At 34.4% G+C, this 22,462-nt stretch overlaps 1 protein-coding gene across 1 annotated transcript in view; it reads right to left on the reverse strand.

Annotated features, from left to right (window-relative positions):
* LOC143241744 (SCY1-like protein 2) overlaps positions 1 to 22,462 on the reverse strand; it is a 74,539-nt gene that overhangs the window by 1,308 nt on the left and 50,769 nt on the right. Inside the window, exons 12-16 of the mRNA XM_076484969.1 lie at positions 7,420 to 7,538; positions 6,716 to 6,819; positions 5,066 to 5,232; positions 2,893 to 3,107; positions 2,194 to 2,343 (exon numbers count right to left, since the gene is read on the reverse strand). Coding sequence (XP_076341084.1) covers positions 2,194 to 2,343; positions 2,893 to 3,107; positions 5,066 to 5,232; positions 6,716 to 6,819; positions 7,420 to 7,538 — 755 coding nt within the window. The remainder of the gene's footprint in view (positions 1 to 2,193; positions 2,344 to 2,892; positions 3,108 to 5,065; positions 5,233 to 6,715; positions 6,820 to 7,419; positions 7,539 to 22,462) is intronic.

Raw genomic sequence — 22,462 nt, forward strand, 5'->3', positions numbered from 1 at the left:
ACTAATTAATAAATAGTTTGTATGGTACTTCAGAGTTTAAAACGACATGGTTACATTCTGTACTAGTTAATAAATAGTTTGTATGGTACTTCAGAGTTTAAAACGACATGGTTACATTCTGTACTAGTTAATAAATAGTTTGTCTGGTACTTCAGAGTTTAAAACGACATGGTTACATTCTGTACTAGTTAATAAATAGTTTGTCTGGTACTTCAGAGTTTAAAACGACATGGTTACATTCTGTACTAGTTAATAAATAGTTTGTCTGGTACTTCAGAGTTTAAAACGACATGGTTACATTCTGTACTAATTAATAAATAGTTTGTATGGTACTTCAGAGTTTAAAACGACATGGTTACATTCTGTACTAGTTAATAAATAGTTTGTCTGGTACTTCAGAGTTTAAAACGACATGGTTACATTCTGTACTAATTAATAAATAGTTTGTATGGTACTTCAGAGTTTAAAACGACATGGTTACATTCTGTACTAGTTAATAAATAGTTTGTCTGGTACTTCAGAGTTTAAAACGACATGGTTACATTCTGTACTAGTTAATAAATAGTTTGTCTGGTACTTCAGAGTTTAAAACGACATGGTTACATTCTGTACTAGTTAATAAATAGTTTGTCTGGTACTTCAGAGTTTAAAACGACATGGTTACATTCTGTACTAATTAATAAATAGTTTGTATGGTACTCCAGAGTTTAAAACGACATGGTTACATTCTGTACTAGTTAATAAATAGTTTGTCTGGTACTTCAGAGTTTAAAACGACATGGTTACATTCTGTACTAATTAATAAATAGTTTGTCTGGTACTTCAGAGTTTAAAACGACATGGTTACATTCTGTACTAATTAATAAATAGTTTGTCTGGTACTTCAGAGTTTAAAACGACATGGTTACATTCTGTACTAGTTAATAAATAGTTTGTCTGGTACTTCAGAGTTTAAAACGACATGGTTACATTCTGTACTAATTAATAAGTAGTTTGTCTGGCACTTCGGAGTTTAAAACGACATGGTTACATTCTGTACTACTTAATAAATAGTTTGTCTGGCACTTCGGAGTTTAAAACGACATGGTTACATTCTGTACTAATTAATAAATAGTTTGTCTGGTACTTCAGAGTTTAAAACGACATGGTTACATTCTGTACTACTTAATAAATAGTTTGTCTGGTACTACAGAGTTTAAAACGACATGGTTACATTCTGTACTAGTTAATAAATAGTTTGTCTGGTACTTCAGAGTTTAAAACGACATGGTTACATTCTGTACCAATTAATAAATAGTTTGTCTGGTACTTCGGAGTTTAAAACGACATGGTTACATTCTGTACTACTTAATAAATAGTTTGTCTGGTACTTCGGAGTTTAAAACGACATGGTTACATTCTGTACCAATTAATAAATAGTTTGTCTGGTACTTCGGAGTTTAAAACGACATGGTTACATTCTGTACCAATTAATAAATAGTTTGTCTGGTACTTCGGAGTTTAAAACGACATGGTTACATTCTGTACTACTTAATAAATAGTTTGTCTGGTACTTCGGAGTTTAAAACGACATGGTTACATTCTGTACTAATTAATAAATAGTTTGTCTGGTACTTCGGAGTTTAAAACGACATGGTTACATTCTGTACTAATTAATAAGTAGTTTGTCTGGTACTTCAGAGTTTAAAACGACATGGTTACATTCTGTACTACTTAATAAATAGTTTGTCTGGTACTTCGGAGTTTAAAACGACATGGTTACATTCTGTACTAATTAATAAATAGTTTGTCTGGTACTTCGGAGTTTAAAACGACATGGTTACATTCTGTACTACTTAATAAATAGTTTGTCTGGTACTTCGGAGTTTAAAACGACATGGTTACATTCTGTACTAATTAATAAATAGTTTGTCTGGTACTTCGGAGTTTAAAACGACATGGTTACATTCTGTACTAATTAATAAATAGTTTGTCTGGTACTTCGGAGTTTAAAACGACATGGTTACATTCTGTACTAATTAATAAATAGTTTGTCTGGTACTTCGGAGTTTAAAACGACATGGTTACATTCTGTACTAATTAATAAATAGTTTGTCTGGTACTTCGGAGTTTAAAACGACATGGTTACATTCTGTACTAATTAATAAGTAGTTTGTCTGGTACTTCAGAGTTTAAAGTGTGGGTGGTACTTACAACACCCGATCCGATCTGTTTCAGCAGGCTAGTTGATGACCCCGCAGAGGTCACTCCTCCTCCAACACTTTCATAGAGGGCTGTGGCCGAGTATCGTCTGCCACCTTGACTAGTTGTTGTCAGGTGGTCTACTCCTAAAGTCGTTAGTGTCTGGGAAATAAGTCAGAGAAATAGTGGTTATATTCAAAGAGGTGAAACAAGACAACCAAACTTAAGTAAAATAATACAAAGTAATATACATATATTGCACCCTTCTAAAACCACAGTTGCTCCAGATTGCTATGAGTTCACGCTATAATTCAGATACGGAACCAATTAAAGAGTTGCACGGATTTCCGGAACCAATCGCTTTGTGCCACTGATTTTAAGAACCAATTAAATAGTGATATGGATTTCAAACAAAGCTGCTTCTCAGTGGCCAATTCCACGAGCACATAAAACTGAGCTCTTCTTATTGGCCAGTTATAGTTGAACTACATGTCAGCCGCTTCTCATTGGCCAATTTCACAAACAAATCAAACTTAATAGCTTCTTATTGGTCAGTTTCTACTTACCTTAACTAACAACTGATAATTTAACAGTTTCTCCTTTTTAATCTGAAGATGACCTAGGAAGGTCGAAATATTGTTTTCTGTTTTATTAGTACAAGTGTTAATATCCGACGTTCTGAGATACATTAACAGTTCCCGATTTACCCACCTTGGGCGTTGTGAAAGTAAGGTTGATGTCCTGTGTGTTAGCACTAGAGTGACGCCTCGTTTGTAAGTTTCCAGCGCTGGGACCACGAGACAAATGACTTTCTGGGCTAGAGGGCGCTACTAAAATTCTCGGTGGTTGAATGGTGTTGTCCGAGTGCCGTCGTCCTGGCAACGCTGCTTGAACACGCAGCAGGTTAGAATCTGGAGATGACGTAGCTGAGAAACATAACATCGATATAAAAACATTGTGTATCTAAATGTATCACTATTGGTTGGAATAGTAACCAATGGAAACAATCCAAGTGTTAACGTTAATTATTTAGTTTTAATCTAGGTGTTAACGTTATTGGTGTAGTTCTATAAAATAGTTTGTGGTAGTTCTTACATCTAATAACTGACAAACAAAATAAACTTCGTTTGAAGTTTCTCAAATGGAAAACGAATTACAATAAAAGGAAAACTTACGATGTTATAGTTTTAATTTTTTTCTTTCCATTTTCCATCATGGCAGTGTCGATCCATCTTTCTTAGAAGAAAACCAAAGGAAACCGCAATAAATAATCGAATACAACGAGGTCGAGAATGCGTTTCATTAATGTTGGACCTGTATGTAAGTTATGTGCTCGACCTGTTGACTACCAAGTATTTCAGTTGCTACAATACAATTCTTATGCTTCTTCATTTTGTAACTTCTTTCGTGACGCCATTTTGGATCGAAAGTGAAACAATTTGTCAGTAGGTCAAATGCATGTATGGTGCTGACATCTAGCGTTGAAGTTAGGTATTATTGAGAACGAATTAACTCGTTCGTGGCGCTGTGTTACCGATCGGCTTGGACGAGTTATCTCGTCTACGGCACTAAACAGGATAAACTAATAGATTTTTGTTGCATCTGGGGTTTTTCAAGCATTGTGGACACTTTACTGTCATAAATCAACCAGACAGAAACTTTTCTTAAAGTCAAACGGACTTTCGTAGATTTGTGCAGCGTTCACTTCACGTGCATGAGGCAAATGTATTTATTCTTCAGACAAGTTTTCACGAGAACTTGGTTGCATAGCAACGTTTATTTTGCCTAGCACGTGATCTTTTTTTACTTCATTGTAGCAATGTTGAGATGGTCCACGGTCCACTGTGAAGCACGTTTCTGAAGCAAACCTAGGGACCACGTGCTCTCGGATTTACTACCTAAGCACGCTAATTCTTGGCCACGCCTACTTCTACGGAACATTACGTTCGTCATATCTGACAAATCTCGTATTAGACGTTTTCAAAACCTACGTTCTGGGTTTAATACAATGTCAACATTTAAGAATCTGGCTATTTCTTGGATAATTAAAACAAAATGTTTCCCATTTAAAAACAAACAGACAAACAAATGTTTTTTGACCGTACACACACATACCTCTATCATTTTGTTTAACACATTTTGACACCAAAGTATCAAAGACCTATAGTCCTGTTCACGTACATTGAGATAAGACCTTGATACACAAGGAGTAACAAACTTTACACAACTTTAATATTTTCTAGTTATTTCATGTAGTTAGGCCTAAAAATCATGTTTTTGTAAAGCGGTTAGGGACTAAACATTACGCTTTTGTAATGCGGTTAGATCTAAATACCAGGTTTTTGTAATGCAGTTAACGCTTAATAACCATGTTTTTTGTTATACGGTTAGGACCCAATAATCATGTCTTTATAAAATGGTTAGGCCTAAAAATCATGTTTATGAAACAGTAATGAATGGATAGCACAAAAATAAAGGAGAAACATTTCGCAATCTTCATTCGCACGACGATCCGAACGGAAAATTTTCAGACGTCTAATCCAATAAAAATATGTAATTGTTTTCAATCAATAAACCGACGTCTTGTGAATTAATTTGAAAAAAATTCAGATCACGAGAACAATAAACCTTTGAACCTATAAAGACAACATACAACATTTAAGTTAGAAGCAAAATAAAGAATCATGGAGTTAGGGTACCGAGAGAAAATGAGCTGATACAGGTTCGAAATCATGTCGAGGGCATGGAAAGATCAGGTTATTGTTAGTGATACACAACTCGTTGTTACACATCTGTTTTACTGACGGACGTATGTTAGCGAAGAGTGCTTCATAAAGCAGCTATGGCTATAAAAATTACTTAAGACGAAATTCTATTTACTCACTTGAATTGTTAAAAGCTTCCTGTATTACGTCTTCCATGCTCATGGAAGTTCGTCTGGAATCTAATCGTAGAGAAGGAGGTCGTTGAGGGTAACCAATGTTCTGGACGACTGAAGGAGGACGTTGAGGGTAACCAATGTTCTGGTCGACTAGATGGTTTGATGGGTTTCTAAGTATTACAGATATTTTTAATTTGATTCGTGTACAAATATAAGTGTGAAAACATTACTGTGATTAATTTTAAAGCTATATTTATTGTGACAGATACGAATAATCGTTGATGTGAGAAAGATATGACCATCAAATAAAGAGATATATCGTTTTCTACACAATATTTTCAATACTTTTTTAAAGTGTGGACTGTAAAACTGAAGAACATAAACGTTCAATATAATGGCAAACAAAGATAACATTCTCGACTGTTTTAGAAACGGTGAAAGTACAGGTGGGAACTACAAATATTGTTAGCTGCGTGAAAAACGATGGAAGTAAGGCTTAAGAACAGAAACTGTATTAACTACATTAAACACATGGCAGTAAGGTTTAAGAACAGAAACAGCTTCAACTACATTAAAAACATGACAGTAAGGCTTAAGAACAGAAACAGTATTAACTACATTAAAACATGACAGAAAGGCTTAAGAACAGAAACACTATTAACTACATTAAATCATGGCAGAAGGGTTAAGAACAGAAACACTATTAACTACATTAAAAACATAACAGTAAGGCTTAAGAACAGAAACACTATTAGCTACATTAAATCTTGACAGAAGGCTTAAGAACAGAAACACTATTAACTACAGTAAAAACATGGAAGTATGGCTTAAGAATATAAACACTATTAACTACATTAAAAACATAACAGTAAGGCTTAAAAACAGAAACACTATTAACTATATTAAAAACATGACAGTAAGGCTTAAGAACAGAAACACTATTAACTACATTAAAAACATGGAAGTAAGGCTTAAAAACAGAAACACTATTAGCTACATTAAATCATGACAGAAGACTTAAGAACAGAACCAGCTTCAACTACATTAAAAACATGACAGTAAGGCTTAAAAACAAACACTATTAACTACATTAAAAACATGGAAGTAAGGCTTAAAAACAGAAACACTATTAACTACAGTAAAAACATGGAAGTATGGCTTAAGAATATAAACACTATTAACTACATTGAAAACATAATAGTAAGGCTTAAAAACAGAAACACTATTAACTATATTAAAAACATGACAGTAAGGCTTAAGAACAGAAACACTATTAACTACATTAAAAACATGAAAGTAAGGCTTAAAAGCAGAAACACTATTAGCTACATTAAAAAACATTACAGTAAGGCTTAAAAACAGAAACACTATTAACTACATTAAAAACATGGAAGTAAGGCTTAAAAACAGGAACACTTAACTACACTAAAAACATTGAAGTAAGGCTTAAAAACAGAAACACTATTAACTACATTAAAACATAACAGTAAGGCTTAAAAACAGAAACACTATTAACTACATTAAAAACATGGCAGTAAGGTTTAAGAACAGAAACGCTCTCAACTAATTTGAAAACGATAGTAGGAAGGCTTACGAACAAATTCAATTTAAAAAGGAGTAATATTATTTTGTTATGTTTAACCAAAAACTTACTCTTCTATGGATGGTGTTGTAAGTTTCTCTAGTTTTATCTTATTTTTCTGGCTTTTGCTGACATGATCCAACATCTCTTGTAATAGTTCTACGAGTGTTGTAAACTGGAGAAGAACAAAGGAGTTTCTCTAAGATCTACCATGAAAAGAGGTTGATTTCGTTTGTACTGTTCATCAGAATGCACTCGGAGAAATGCGGTTTCGTGTCTGCACCCCTTACACAAGTCTTAGAAATGGAGGGCATTACAAGAAATATTTAAACACACTGATTTAAAAAACTGTTTTTATTTCAGTTTTTTCCATAAAATTATCAGGTCCACAGCATTAAATCCATAGACCAAAATGACACTTTGTTATTAATGTATGATAAAGAGTAAAAAATGTTCTCTTTCACAATGTTCCCCTTTAACACATCAGTTAATTTGTCGTTAGTTTAATACATCAGTTAATATGTCGTTAGAACTTCTGAATCGAAACTACAAATAATCACTTGGAGAAACTTCAGTTTTCAGAGATGAATGTTTAAAACTATTAACAAACAAATCGATTATTATTGATGATATTTTCGTAAGGTCACTTTGTAGTTAGCACGAAAGTTTATTTTATTCACAAAGATCTATATATATATATTGATTATTTGTTATAAATAATTACCTTATTTAAGTCCTGGACTATCTACCACCGGTATGAGAATTAGTTAGTTACCTGATCCAACTTAAGTCCTGGACTGACAGTTACTGGAATAAGAGCTGGCATGACCTTTGTTGCTAGGAGATTGACTGTAAGGCCATAACGCTTATCTCCAAGCATATGTTTGTATATTCCTTGAAATAAACAACAAAAGTCTGAATATTTATTTTACATAAATTTCTTGATGAATCGTTTTTAGAAATATCAAACGAAGAAATGTTTCTAGATTTATGTATTACATAAATATTATTCACAAATATTTCAAGATATGTATCCTATATTAACATTATGAAAACATATTTATTTATATATGTCTACATTAATATCTCATTTATCAATTTATCTATCATCCCCACCGGTTCTACAGACCTTAAACTATATATTAAATTTGGCCCGGCATGGCCAAGCGTGTTAAGGCGTGCGACTCGTAATCTTGGGGTCACAGGTTCGCATCCCCGTCGCGCCAAACATGCTTGCACTTTCAGCCGTGGGGGCATTATAATGTTACGGTCAATCCCACTATTCGTTGTTAAAAGAGTAGCCCAAGAGTTGGCAGTGGGTGGTGATGACTAGTTGCCTTCCCTCTAGTCTCACACTGCTATATTAGGGACGGCTAGCACAGATAGCCTTCAAGTAGCTTTGTGCGAAATTCAAAAACAAAACTATATTAAATAAAGTCTACTTGCAGCTAAAGACTGCTCAAACCTAAATGATTCATAAATCTCGTTAGACGTAAAATAGTTCTAAATTTCATGCGTAATTCACTAAATAAACTAATGATTATGTTATATTACAATATAATTGAAGTAATATACTTTTCATACTTCGCTGTAGGAGGAACAAGTTATTCCAAAATGTTCGTACTTGAATATTAAATGATGAATGTTCACGTTCATAACTAAATTTCGAATTCCCCATTATCAATATATTGTTCACATTAGGAAAATATTGTTCACATTATGAATATATTGTTCACATTATCAATATATTGTTCACATTATGAATATATTGTTCACATTATGAATATACTATTCACATTATCAATATACTATTCACATTATCAATATATTGTTCACATTATGAAAATATTGTTCACATTATCAATATATTGTTCACATTATGAATATATTGTTCACATTATCAATATATTGTTCACATTATGAAAATATTGTTCACATTATGAATATATTGTTCACATTATGAATATATTGTTCACATTATGAATATATTGTTCACATTATCAATATACTATTCACATTATCAATATATTGTTCACATTATGAAAATATTGTTCACATTATCAATATATTACACATTATCAATATATTGTTCACATTATGAAAATATTGTTAACATTAAGAATATATTGTTAACATTAAGAATATATTGTTCACATTATCAATATATTGTTCACATTATGAAAATATTGTTCACATTATGAATATATTGTTCACGAGGAAATGTCTCTACAAATATATTATATGTTGATATCACGAACAAATATTACTAGATATATTCTACAATAATATTAGGAATATTATATGTTGATATCACGAACAAATATTACGAGATATATTCTACAATAATATTAGGAATATTATATGTTGATATAACGAACAAATATTACGAGATATATTCTACAATAATATTAGGAAGAAAAAGGTTTACAAATTAATACCAAGTAATGAACAAATATGTTATTAATTAATATCATTAACAAATTTGTTTTGAATTAGGCACAAAGCTACACAATGGGCTCTCTGTGCTCTGCACACCACGTGTATGAAACCCGGATTTTAACGTTCTGAGTCCGCAGACATACCGCTGAGCCAATGAGGGGCATCATTAACAAATGCATATATATTCTATATTAACGTAACATACGAATAATTCTAGATATAGATATTCTAAATTAATATCATGAAAAACTACATAAATATATATTCTATATCAACGTAATGAACAAATATTTATGTATATATATATATATCCTAAATTAATATCATGAAGAAATATACCTAGATTAATTGTATTGTATGAAAAATCGTCCCATAATGTAATCAATGAATACGATACTAATAAGGTGATGAGGCTTCTTACCAGATGTGTCAATGATCACTAGTAAGGTGATGAGGCTTCTTACTAGATGTGTTAATGATCACTAGTAAGGTGATGAGAATTCTCACTAGATGTGTTATTATCAGTAGTAAGATGATGAGAATTCTCACTAGATGTGTTAATGATCACTAGTAAGGTGATGAGAATTCTCACAAGATGTGTTAATGATCACTACTAAGGTGATGAGGCTTCTCACTGGATGTGTTAATGATCACTAGTAAAGTGATGAGGCTTCTCACTAGATGTGTTAATGATCACTAGTGAGGTGATGAGGCTTTTCACTAGATGTGTTAATGATCACTAGTAAGGGGATGAGGCTTTTCAGTAGATGTGTGAATCATCACTACTAAGGTGATGAGGCTTCTCACTAGATGTGTTAATGATCACTAGTAACGTGATGAGAATACTCACTAAATGTGTTAATGATCACTAGTAAGGTGATGAGACTTCTCACTAGATGTGTTAATGATGACTAGTAAGGTGATGAGAATACTCACTAGATGTTTTAATGATCACTAGTAAGGTGATGAGGCTTCTCACTAGATGTGTTAATGATCACTAGTAAGGCGATAAGGATTTTCACCACATCTGTTAATGATCACTAGTAAAATGATGAGGCTTCTCACTAGATGTGTTAATGATCAGTAGTAAGGTGATGAGGCTTCTCACTAGATGTGTTAATGATAACTAGTAAGGTGATGAGGCTTCTCTCTAGATGTGTTAATGATCACTAGTAAGGTGATGAGGCTTCTCACTAGATGTGTTAATGATAACTAACAAGGTAATGAGGCTTCTCACTAGATGTGTTAATGATACTAGTAAGGTGATGAGGTATCTCACTAGATGTGTTAATGATCACTAGTAAAATGTTGAGGCTTCTTACTAGATGTGTTAATGATCACTAGTAAGGTGATGAAAATTCTCACTACATGTGTTAATGATCACTAGTAAGGTGATGAGGCTTCTCACTAGATGTGTTAATGATCACTAGTAAGGTGATGAGGCTTCTCACTATATGTGTTAATGATCACCAGTGAGGTTTTGAGGATTTTCACTAGATGTGTTAATGATCACTAGTAAGGTGATGAGGCTTCTCACTAGATCTGTTAATGATCACTAGTAAGGTGATGAGAATTCTCACTAGATGTGTTATTATCAGTAGTAAGATGATGAGAATTCTCACTAGATGTGTTAATGATCACTAGTAAGGTGATGAGAATTCTCACAAGATGTGTTATTATCAGTAGTAAGATGATGAGGCTTCTTACTAGATGTGTTAATGATCACTAGTAAGATGATAAGGATTATCACTAGATGTGTTAATGATCACTACTAAGGTGATGAGGCTTCTCACTGGATGTGTTAATGATCACTAGTAAAGTGATGAGGCTTCTCACTAGATGTGTTAATGATCACTAGTGAGGTGATGAGGCTTTTCACTAGATGTGTTAATGATCACTAGTAAGGGGATGAGGCTTCTCAGTAGATGTGTTATTATCAGTAGTAAGATGATGAGGCTTCTCACTAGATGTGTTAATGATCACTAGTAAGATGATAAGGATTATCACTAGATGTGTTAATGATCACTACTAAGGTGATGAGGCTTCTCACTAGATGTGTTAATGATCACTAATAACGTGATGAGAATACTCACTAGATGTGTTAATGATCACTAGTAAGGTGATGAGACTTCTCACTAGATGTGTCAATGATGACTAGTAAGGTGATGAGAATACTCACTAGATGTTTTAATGATCACTAGTAAGGTGATGAGGCTTCTCACTAGATGTGTTAATGATCACTAGTAAGGCGATAAGGATTTTCACTAGATCTGTTAATGATCACTAGTAAGGTGATGAGGCTTCTCACTAGATGTGTTAATGATAACTAGTAAGGTGATGAGGCTTCTCTCTAGATGTGTTAATGATCACTAGTAAGGTGATGAGGCTTCTCACTAGATGTGTTAATGATAACTAGCAAGGTAATGAGGCTTCTCACTAGATGTGTTAATGATACTAGTAAGGTGATGAGGTATCTCACTAGATGTGTTAATGATCACTAGTAAAATGTTGAGGCTTCTTACTAGATGTGTTAATGATCACTAGTAAGGTGATGAAAATTCTCACTACATGTGTTAATGATCACTAGTAAGGTGATGAGGCTTCTCACTAGATGTGTTAATGATCACTAGTAAGGTGATGAGGCTTCTCACTATATGTGTTAATGATCACCAGTGAGGTTTTGAGGATTTTCACTAGATGTGTTAATGATCACTAGTAAGGTGATGAGGCTTCTCACTAGATGTGTTAATGATGACTAGTAACGTGATGACAATGCTCACTAGATGTGTTAATGATCGCTAGTAAGGTAATGAGGCCTCTCACTAGATGTGTTAATGATCACTAGTAAGGTGATGAGGCTTCTCACTAGATGTGTTAATGATCACTAGTAAGGCGATGAGAATTCTCACTAGATGTGTTATTATCAGTAGTAAGATGATGAGAATTCTCACTAGATGTGTTAATGATCACTAGTAAGGTGATGAGAATTCTCACAAGATGTGTTAATGATCACTACTAAGGTGATGAGGCTTCTCACTGGATGTGTTAATGATCACTAGTAAAGTGATGAGGCTTCTCACTAGATGTGTTAATGATCACTAGTGAGGTGATGAGGCTTTTCACTAGATGTGTTAATGATCACTAGTAAGGGGATGAGGCTTCTCAGTAGATGTGTGAATCATCACTACTAAGGTGATGAGGCTTCTCACTAGATGTGTTAATGATCACTAGTAACGTGATGAGAATACTCACTAAATGTGTTAATGATCACTAGTAAGGTGATGAGACTTCTCACTAGATGTGTTAATGATCACTAGTAAGGTGATGAGAATACTCACTAGATGTTTTAATGATCACTAGTAAGGTGATGAGGCTTCTCACTAGATGTGTTAATGATCACTAGTAAGGCGATAAGGATTTTCACCACATGTGTTAATGATCACTAGTAAAATGATGAGGCTTCTCACTAGATGTGTTAATGATCAGTAGTAAGGTGATGAGGCTTCTCACTAGATGTGTTAATGATAACTAGTAAGGTGATGAGGCTTCTCTCTAGATGTGTTAATGATCACTAGTAAGGTGATGAGGCTTCTCACTAGATGTGTTAATGATAACTAACAAGGTAATGAGGCTTCTCACTAGATGTGTTAATGATACTAGTAAGGTGATGAGGTATCTCACTAGATGTGTTAATGATCACTAGTAAAATGTTGAGGCTTCTCACTAGATGTGTTAATGATCACTAGTAAGGTGATGAAAATTCTCACTACATGTGTTAATGATCACTAGTAAGGTGATGAGGCTTCTCACTAGATGTGTTAATGATCACTAGTAAGGTGATGAGGCTTCTCACTATATGTGTTAATGATCACCAGTGAGGTTTTGAGGATTTTCACTAGATGTGTTAATGATCACTAGTAAGGTGATGAGGCTTCTCACTAGATCTGTTAATGATCACTAGTAAGGTGATGAGAATTCTCACTAGATGTGTTATTATCAGTAGTAAGATGATGAGAATTCTCACTAGATGTGTTAATGATCACTAGTAAGGTGATGAGAATTCTCACAAGATGTGTTATTATCAGTAGTAAGATGATGAGGCTTCTTCACTAGATGTGTTAATGATCACTAGTAAGATGATAAGGATTATCACTAGATGTGTTAATGATCACTAGTAAGGTGATGAGGCTTCTCACTAGATGTGTTAATGATCACTAGTAAAGTGATGAGGCTTCTCACTAGATGTGTTAATGATCACTAGTGAGGTGATGAGGCTTTTCACTAGATGTGTTAATGATCACTAGTAAGGGGATGAGGCTTCTCACTAGATGTGTTATTATCAGTAGTAAGATGATGAGGCTTCTCACTAGATGTGTTAATGATCACTAGTAAGATGATAAGGATTATCACTAGATGTGTTAATGATCACTACTAAGGTGATGAGGCTTCTCACTAGATGTGTTAATGATCACTAATAACGTGATGAGAATACTCACTAGATGTGTTAATGATCACTAGTAAGGTGATGAGACTTCTCACTAGATGTGTCAATGATGACTAGTAAGGTGATGAGAATACTCACTAGATGTTTTAATGATCACTAGTAAGGTGATGAGGCTTCTCACTAGATGTGTTAATGATAACTAGTAAGGTGATGAGGCTTCTCTCTAGATGTGTTAATGATCACTAGTAAGGTGATGAGGCTTCTCACTAGATGTGTTAATGATAACTAGCAAGGTAATGAGGCTTCTCACTAGATGTGTTAATGATACTAGTAAGGTGATGAGGTATCTCACTAGATGTGTTAATGATCACTAGTAAAATGTTGAGGCTTCTTACTAGATGTGTTAATGATCACTAGTAAGGTGATGAAAATTCTCACTACATGTGTTAATGATCACCAGTGAGGTTTTGAGGATTTTCACTAGATGTGTTAATGATCACTAGTAAGGTGATGAGGCTTCTCACTAGATGTGTTAATGATGACTAGTAACGTGATGACAATGCTCACTAGATGTGTTAATGATCACTAGTAAGGTAATGAGGCCTCTCACTAGATGTGTTAATGATCACTAGTAAGGTGATGAGGCTTCTCACTAGATGTGTTAATGATCACTAGTAAGGTGATGAGGATTTTCACTAGATGTGTTAATGATCACTAGTAAGGTGATGAGGCTTCTCACTAGATGTGTTAATGATCACTAGTAAGGAGATGAGACTTCTCACTAGATGTGTTAATGATCACTAGTAAGGTGATGAGGCTTCTCACTAAATGTGTTAATGATCACAAGTAAGGTGATGAGAATTCTCACTAGATGTGTTAATGATCACTAGTAAGGTGATGAGGCTTCTCACTAGATGTGTTAATGATCACTAGTAAAGTGATGAGAATTCTCACTAGATATGTTAATGATCACTAGTAACGTGATGACAATTCTCACTAGATGTGTTAATGATCACTAGTAAGGTGATAAGGCTTCTTACTAAATGTGTTAATGATCACTAGTAAGGTGATGATGCTTTTCAATAGATGTGTTAATGATCAATAGTAAAGTGATGAGGATTTTCACTAGATGTGTTAATGATCACCAGCAAGGTGATGAGACTTCTCACTAAATTTGTTAATGATCACAAGTAAAGTGATGAGGCTTCTCACTAGATGTGTTAATGATCACAAGTAAGGTGATGAGGTTTCTCACTAGATGTGTTAATGATCACTAGTAAGGTGATGAGGATTCTCACTAGATGTGTTAATGATGACTAGTAACGTGATGAGAATACTCACTAGATGTGTTAATGATCACAAGTAAGGTGATGAGGCTTCTCACTAGATTTGTTAATGATAACTACTAAGGTGATGAGGCTTCTCACTAGATGTGCTAATGATCACTAGTAAGGTGATGAGGCTTCTCACTACATGTGTTAATGATCACTAGTAAGGTGATGAGGCTTCTCACTAGATGTGTTAATGATCACTAGTAACGTGATGACAATTCTCACTAGATGTGTTAATGATCGCTAGTAAGGTGATGAGGCTTCTCACTAGATATGTTAATGATCACAAGTAAGGTGATGAGGCTTCTCACTAGATGTGTTAATGATCACTAGTAAGGTGATGAGGCTTCTCACTAGATGTGTTAATGATCACCAGTGAGGTTTTGAGGATTTTCACTAGATGTGTTAATGATCACTAGTAAGGTGATGAGGCTTCTCACTAGATGTGTTAATGATAACTAGTAACGTGATGAGAATACTCACTAGATGTGTTAATGATCACTAGTAAGGTGATGAGGCTTCTCACTAGATGTGTTAATGATCACTAGTAAGGCGATAAGGATTTTCACTAGATGTGTTAATGATAACTAGTAAGGTGATGAGGCTTCTCTCTAGATGTGTTAATGATCACTAGTAAGGTGATGAGGCTTCTCACTAGATGTGTTAATGATAACTAGTAAAATAATGAGGCTTCTCACTAGATGTGTTAATGATACTAGTAAGGTGATGAGGTCTCTCACTAGATGTGTTAATGATCACTAGTAAGATGTTGAGGCTTCTTACTAGATGTGTTAATGATCACTAGTAAGGTGATGAAAATTCTCACTACATGTTTTAATGATCAGTAGTAAGGTGATGAGGCTTCTCACTAGATGTGTTAATGATCACTAGAAAGGTGATAAGGCTTCTTACTAAATGTGTTAATGATCACTAGTAAGGTGATGAGAATAATCACTAGATATATTAATGATCACTAGTAAGGTGATGAGAATAATCACTAGATATATTAATGATCACTTATAAGGTGATGAGGCTTCTCACTAGATGTGTTAATGATCACTAGTAAGGTGATGAAACTTTTCAATAGATGTGTTAATGATCAATAGTAAAGTGATGAGAATTTTCACTAGATGTGTTAATGATCACCAGTAAGGTGATGAGACTTCTCACTAAATTTGTTAATGATCACTAGTAAAGTGATGAGGCTTCTCACTAGATGTGTTAATGATCACTAGTAAGGTGAACAGGCTTCTCACTAGATGTGTTAATGATCACTAGTAAGGTGATGAGGCTTTTCACTAGATGTGTGAATCATCACTATTAAGGTGATGAGGCTTCTCACTAGATGTGTTAATGATCACTAGTAACGTGATGAGAATTATCACCAGATGTGTTAATGATCACTAGTAAGGTGATGAGGCTTCTCACTAGATGTGTTAATGATCACTAGTAAGGTGATGAGGCTTCTCACGAGATGTGTTAATGATCACTATTAAGGTGATGAGGCTTCTTACTAGATGCGTTAATGATCACTAGTAAGGTTGATGAGGCTTCTCACTAGATGTGTTAATGATCACTAGAAAAGTGATCAGGATTCTCACTAGATGTGTTAATGATCACCAGTAAGGTGATGAGACTTCTCACTAAATTTGTTAATGATCACTAGTAAAGTGATGAGGCTTCTCACTAGATGTGTTAATGATCACTAGTAACGTGATGACAATTCTCACTAGATGTGTTAATGATCACTAGTAAGGTGATGAGGCTTCTTACTAGATGTGTTAATGATCACTAGTAAGGTGATGAGGATTTTCACTAGATGTATTAATGATCACAAGTATGGTAATGAGACTTCTCACTAAATTTGTTAATGATCACTAGTAAAGTGATGAGGCTTCTCACTAGATGTGTTAATGATCACTAGTAAAGTGATGACAATTCTCCTAAATGTGTTAATGATCACTTGTAACGTGATGAGAATTCTCACTAGATGTGTTAATGATCACTAGTAAGGTGATGAGGCTTTTCACTAGATGTGTTAATGATCAATAGTAAAGTGATGAGGATTTTCACTAGATGTGTTAATGATCACCAGTAAGGTAATGAGACTTCTCACTAAAGTTGTTAATGATCACTAGTAAAGTGATGAGGCTTCTCACTAGATGTGTTAATGATCACTAGTAAGGTGATGAGACTTCTCACTAGATTTGTTAATGATCACTAGTAAAGTGATGAGGCTTCTCACTAGATGTGTTAATGATCACAAGTAAGGTGATGAGGTTTCTCACTAGATGTGTTAATGATCACTAGTAAGGTGATGAGGCTTTTCACTAGATGTGTTAATGATCAATAGTAAAGTGATGAGGATTTTCACTAGATGTGTTAATGATCACCAGTAAGGTAATGAGACTTCTCACTAAATTTGTTAATGATCACTAGTAAAGTGATGAGGCTTCTCACTAGATGTGTTAATGATCACTAGTAACGTGATGACAATTCTCACTAGATGTGTTAATGATCACTAGTAAGGTAATGAGGCTTCTTACTAAATGTGTTAATGATCACTAGTAAGGTGATGAGGATTTTCACTAGATGTGTTAATGATCACTAGTAACGTGATGACAATTCTCACTAGATGTGTTAATGATCACTAGTAAGGTGATGAGGCTTCTTACTAAATGTGTTAATGATCACTAGTAAGGTGATGAAGATTTTCACTAGATGTGTTAATGATCACCAGTAAGGTAATGAGACTTCTCACTAAATTTGTTAATGATCACTAGTAAAGTGATGAGGCTTCTCACTAGATGTGTTAATGATCACTAGTAAAGTGATGACAATTCTCCCTAGATGTGTTAATGATCACTTGTAACGTGATGAGAATTCTCACTAGATGTGTTAATGATCACTAGTAAGGTGATGAGGCTTTTCACTAGATGTGTTAATGATCAATAGTAAAGTGATGAGGATTTTCACTAGATGTGTTAATGATCACCAGTAAGGTAATGAGACTTCTCACTAAATTTGTTAATGATCACTAGTAAAGTGATGAGGCTTCTCACTAGATGTGTTAATGATCACTAGTAACGTGATGACAATTCTCACAAGATGTGTTAATGATCACTAGTAAGGTGATGAGGCTTCTTACTAAATGTGTTAATGATCACTAGTAAGGTGATGAGGATTTTCACTAGATGTGTTAATGATCGATAGTAAGGTGATGAGGCTTCTCAATAGATGTGTTAATGATCACTAGTAAGGTGATGAGGCTTCTCACTAGATGTGTTAATGATCACTAAAAAGGTGATGAGGTTTCTCACGAGATGTGTTAATTATCACTATTAAGGTGATGAGACTTTTTACTAAATGTGTTAATGATCACTAGTAAGGTGATGAAGCTTCTCACTAGATGTGTTAATGATCACTAGTAAGGTGATGAGAATTCTCACTAGATGTGTTAATGATAACTTGTAACGTGATGAGAATTCTCACTAGATAAGTTAATGATCACTTATAAGGTAATGAGGCTTCTTACTAGATGCGTTAATGATCACTAGTAAGGTTATGAGGCTTCTCACTAGATGTGTTAATGATCACTAGAAAAGTGATCAGGATTCTCACTAGATGTGTTAATGATCACCAGTAAGGTGATGAAACTTCTCACTAAATTTGTTAATGATCACTAGTAAAGTGATGAGGCTTCTCACTAGATGTGTTAATGATCACAAGTAAGGTGATGAGGTTTCTCAATAGATGTGTTAATGATCACTAGTAAGGTGATGAGGCTTCTCACTAGATGTGTTAATGATGACTACTAACGTGATGAGAATACTCACTAGATGTGTTAATTATGACTACTAACGTGATGAGAATACTCACTAGATGTGTTAATGAAAACTTGTAACGTGATGAGAATCTTCACTAGATATGTTAATGATCACTTATAAGGTGATGAGGCTTCTCACTAGATGTGTTAATGATCACTAGTAAGGTGATGAGAATTCTCACTAGATGTGTTAATGATAACTTGTACGTCATGAGAATTCTCACTAGATATGTTAATGATCACTTATAAGGTAATGAGGCTTCTCACTAGATGTGTTAATGATCACTAGTAAGGTGATGAGGCTTTTCACAAGATGTGTTAATGATCAATAGTAAAGTGAAGAGGATTTTCAATAGATGTGTTAATGATCACCAGTAAGGTGATGAGACTTCTCACTAAATTTGTTAATTATCACTAGTAAAGTGATGAGGCTTCTCACTAGATGTGTTAATGATCACTAGTAAGGTGATGAGGCTTCTCACTAGATGTGTTAATGATCACTAGTAAGGTGATGAGAATTCTCACTAGATGTGTTAATGATAACTTGTAACGTGATGAAAATCCTCACTAGATATGTTAATGATCACTTATAAGGTGATGAGACTTCTCACTAGATGTGTTAATGATCACTAGTAAGGTGATGAGGCTTTTCACTAGATGTGTTAATGATCAATAGTAAAGTGATGAGGATTTTCACTAGATGTGTTAATGATCACCAGTAAGGTGATGAGACTTCTCACTAAATTTGTTAATGATCACTAGTAAAGTGATGAGGCTTCTCACTAGATGTGTTAATGATCACTAGTAAGGTGATGAGGTTTCTCACTAGTTGTGTTAATGATCACTAGTAAGGTGATGAGAATTCTCACTAGATGTGTTAATGATGACTACTAACGTGATGAGAATACTCACTAGATGTGTTAATTATGACTACTAACGTGATGAGAATACTCACTAGATGTGTTAATGAAAACTTGTAACGTGATGAGAATCTTCACTAGATATGTTAATGATCACTTAAAAGGTGATGAGGCTTCTCACTAGATGTGGTAATGATCAATAGTAAAGTGAAGAGGATTTTCACTAGATGTGTTAATGATCACAAGTAAGGTGATGAGGTTTCTCACTAGATGTGTTAATGATCACTAGTAAGGTGATGAGGCTTCTCACTAGATGTGTTAATGATGACTACTAACGTGATGAGAATACTCAGTAGATGTGTTAATGATCAGGAGTAAGGTGATGAGGCTTCTCACTAGATGTGTGAATCATCACTATTAAGGTGATGAGGCTTCTCACTAGATGTGTTAATGATCACTAGTGAGGTGATGAGGCTTCTCACTAGATGTGTTAATGATCACTAGTAAGGTGATGAGGCTTCTCACTAGATGTGTTAATGATCACTATTAAGGTGATGAGTCTTCTCACAATATGTGTTAATTATCACTATTAAGGTGATGAGGCTTCTGACTAGATGCATTAATGATCACTAGTAAGGTTATGAGGCTTCTCACTAGATGTGTTAATGATCACTAGTAAAGTGATAAGGCTTCTCACTAGATGTGTTAATATCACAAGTAAGGTGATGAGGTTTCTCACTAGATGTGTTAATGATCACTAAGAATGTGATGAGGCTTCTCACTAGTTGTGTTAATGATCACTAGTAAGGTGATGAGGCTTCTCACTAGATGTGTTAATGATGACTACTAAGGTGATGAGAATACTCACTAGATGTGTTAATGATCAGTAGTAAGGTGATGAGGCTTCTCTTTAGATGTGTTAATGATCACTAGAAAGGTGATGAGGCTTCTTACTAGATGTGTTAATGAAAACTAGTAAGGTAATGAGGCTTCTCACTAGATGTGTTAATGATCACTAGTAAGGTGATGAGAATTCTCACTAGATGTGTTAATGATCACTTGTAACGTGATGAGAATTCTCACTAGATGTGTTAATGATCACTAGTAAGGTGATGAGGCTTCTCACTAGATGTGTTAATGATCACTATTAAGGTGATGAGTCTTCTCACAATATGATGAGGCTTTTCACTAGATGTGTTAATGATCAATAGTAAAATGAAGAGGATTTTCACTAAATTTGTTAATTATCACTAGTAAAGTGATGAGGCTTCTCACTAGATGTGTTAATGATCACTAGAAAAGTGATGAGGCTTCTCACTAGATGTGTTAATGATCACTAGTAAGGTGATGAGAATTCTCACTAGATGTGTTAATGATAACTTATAACGTGATGAGAATCCTCACTAGATATGTTAATGATCACTTATAAAACGATGAGACTTCTCACTAGATGTGTTCATGATCACTAGTAAGGTGATGAGGCTTTTCACTAGATGTGTTAATGATCAATAGTAAAGTGATGAGGATTTTCACTAGATGTGTTAATGATCACCAGTAAGGTGATGAGACTTCTCACTAAATTTGTTAATGATCACTAGTAAAGTGATGAGGCTTCTCACTAGATGTGTTAATGATCACAAGTAAGGTGATGAGGTTTCTCACTAGATGTGTTAATGATCACTAGTAAGGTGATGAGGCTTCTCACTAGATGTGTTAATGATGACTACTAACGTGATGAGAATACTCAGTAGATGTGTTAATGATCAGGAGTAAGGTGATGAGGCTTCTCACTAGATGTGTTAATGATCAGGAGTAAGGTGATGAGGCTTCTCACTAGATGTGTTAATGATAACTACTAAGGTGATGAGGCTTCTGTCTAGATGTGTTAATGATCACTAGTGAGGTGATGAGGTTTCTCACTAGATGTGTTAATGATCACTAGTAAGGTGATGAGAATTCTCACAATATGATGAGATGTGTTAATGATCACTAGTAAGGTTATGAGGCTTCTCACTAGATGTGTTAATGATCACTAGTAAGGTGATGAGAATTCTCACTAGATGTGTTAATGATCACTTGTAACGTGATGAGAATTCTCACTAGATATGTTAATGATCACTTATAAGGTGATGATGCTTCTCACTAGATGTGTTAATGATCATTAGTAAGGAGATGAGGCTTTTCACTAGATGTGTTAATGATCAATAGTAAAGTGATGAGGATTTTCACTAGATGTGTTAATGATCACCAGTAAGGTGATGAGACTTCTCACTAAATTTGTTAATGATCACTAGTAACGTGATGAGAATTCTCACTAAATGTGTTAATGATCACTAGTAAGGTGATGAGGCTTCTCACGAGATGTGTTAATTATCATTATTAAGGTGATGAAGCTACTTACTGGATGCGTTAATGATCACTAGTAAGGTTATGAGTCTTCTCACTAGATGTGTTAATGATCACTAGAAAAGTGATCAGGATTCTCACTAGATGTGTTAATGATCACCAGTAATGTGATGAGACTTCTCACTAGATATGTTAATGATCACTAAGATGGTGATGAGGCTTCTCACTTGTTGTGTTAATGATCACTAGTAAGGTGATGAGGCTTCTCACTAGATGTGTTAATGATAACTAGTAAGGTAATGAGGCTTCTCACTAGATGTGTTAATGATCAATAGTAAAGTGATGAGGATTTTCACTAGATGTGTTAATGATCACTAGTAAGGTGATGAAGCTTCTCGCGAGATGTACTAATTATCACTATTAAGGTGATGAGGCTTCTTACTAGATGCGTTAATGATCACTAGTAAGGTTATGAGGCTTCTCACTAGATGTGTTAATGATCACTAGAAAAGTGATCAGGATTCTCACTAGATGTGTTAATGATCACCAGTAAGGTGATGAGACTTCTCACT

This window comes from Tachypleus tridentatus, unplaced genomic scaffold, assembly GCF_004210375.1.
Source record: "Tachypleus tridentatus isolate NWPU-2018 unplaced genomic scaffold, ASM421037v1 Hic_cluster_1, whole genome shotgun sequence".
In the NCBI taxonomy this organism is placed as follows: domain Eukaryota; kingdom Metazoa; phylum Arthropoda; class Merostomata; order Xiphosura; family Limulidae; genus Tachypleus; species Tachypleus tridentatus.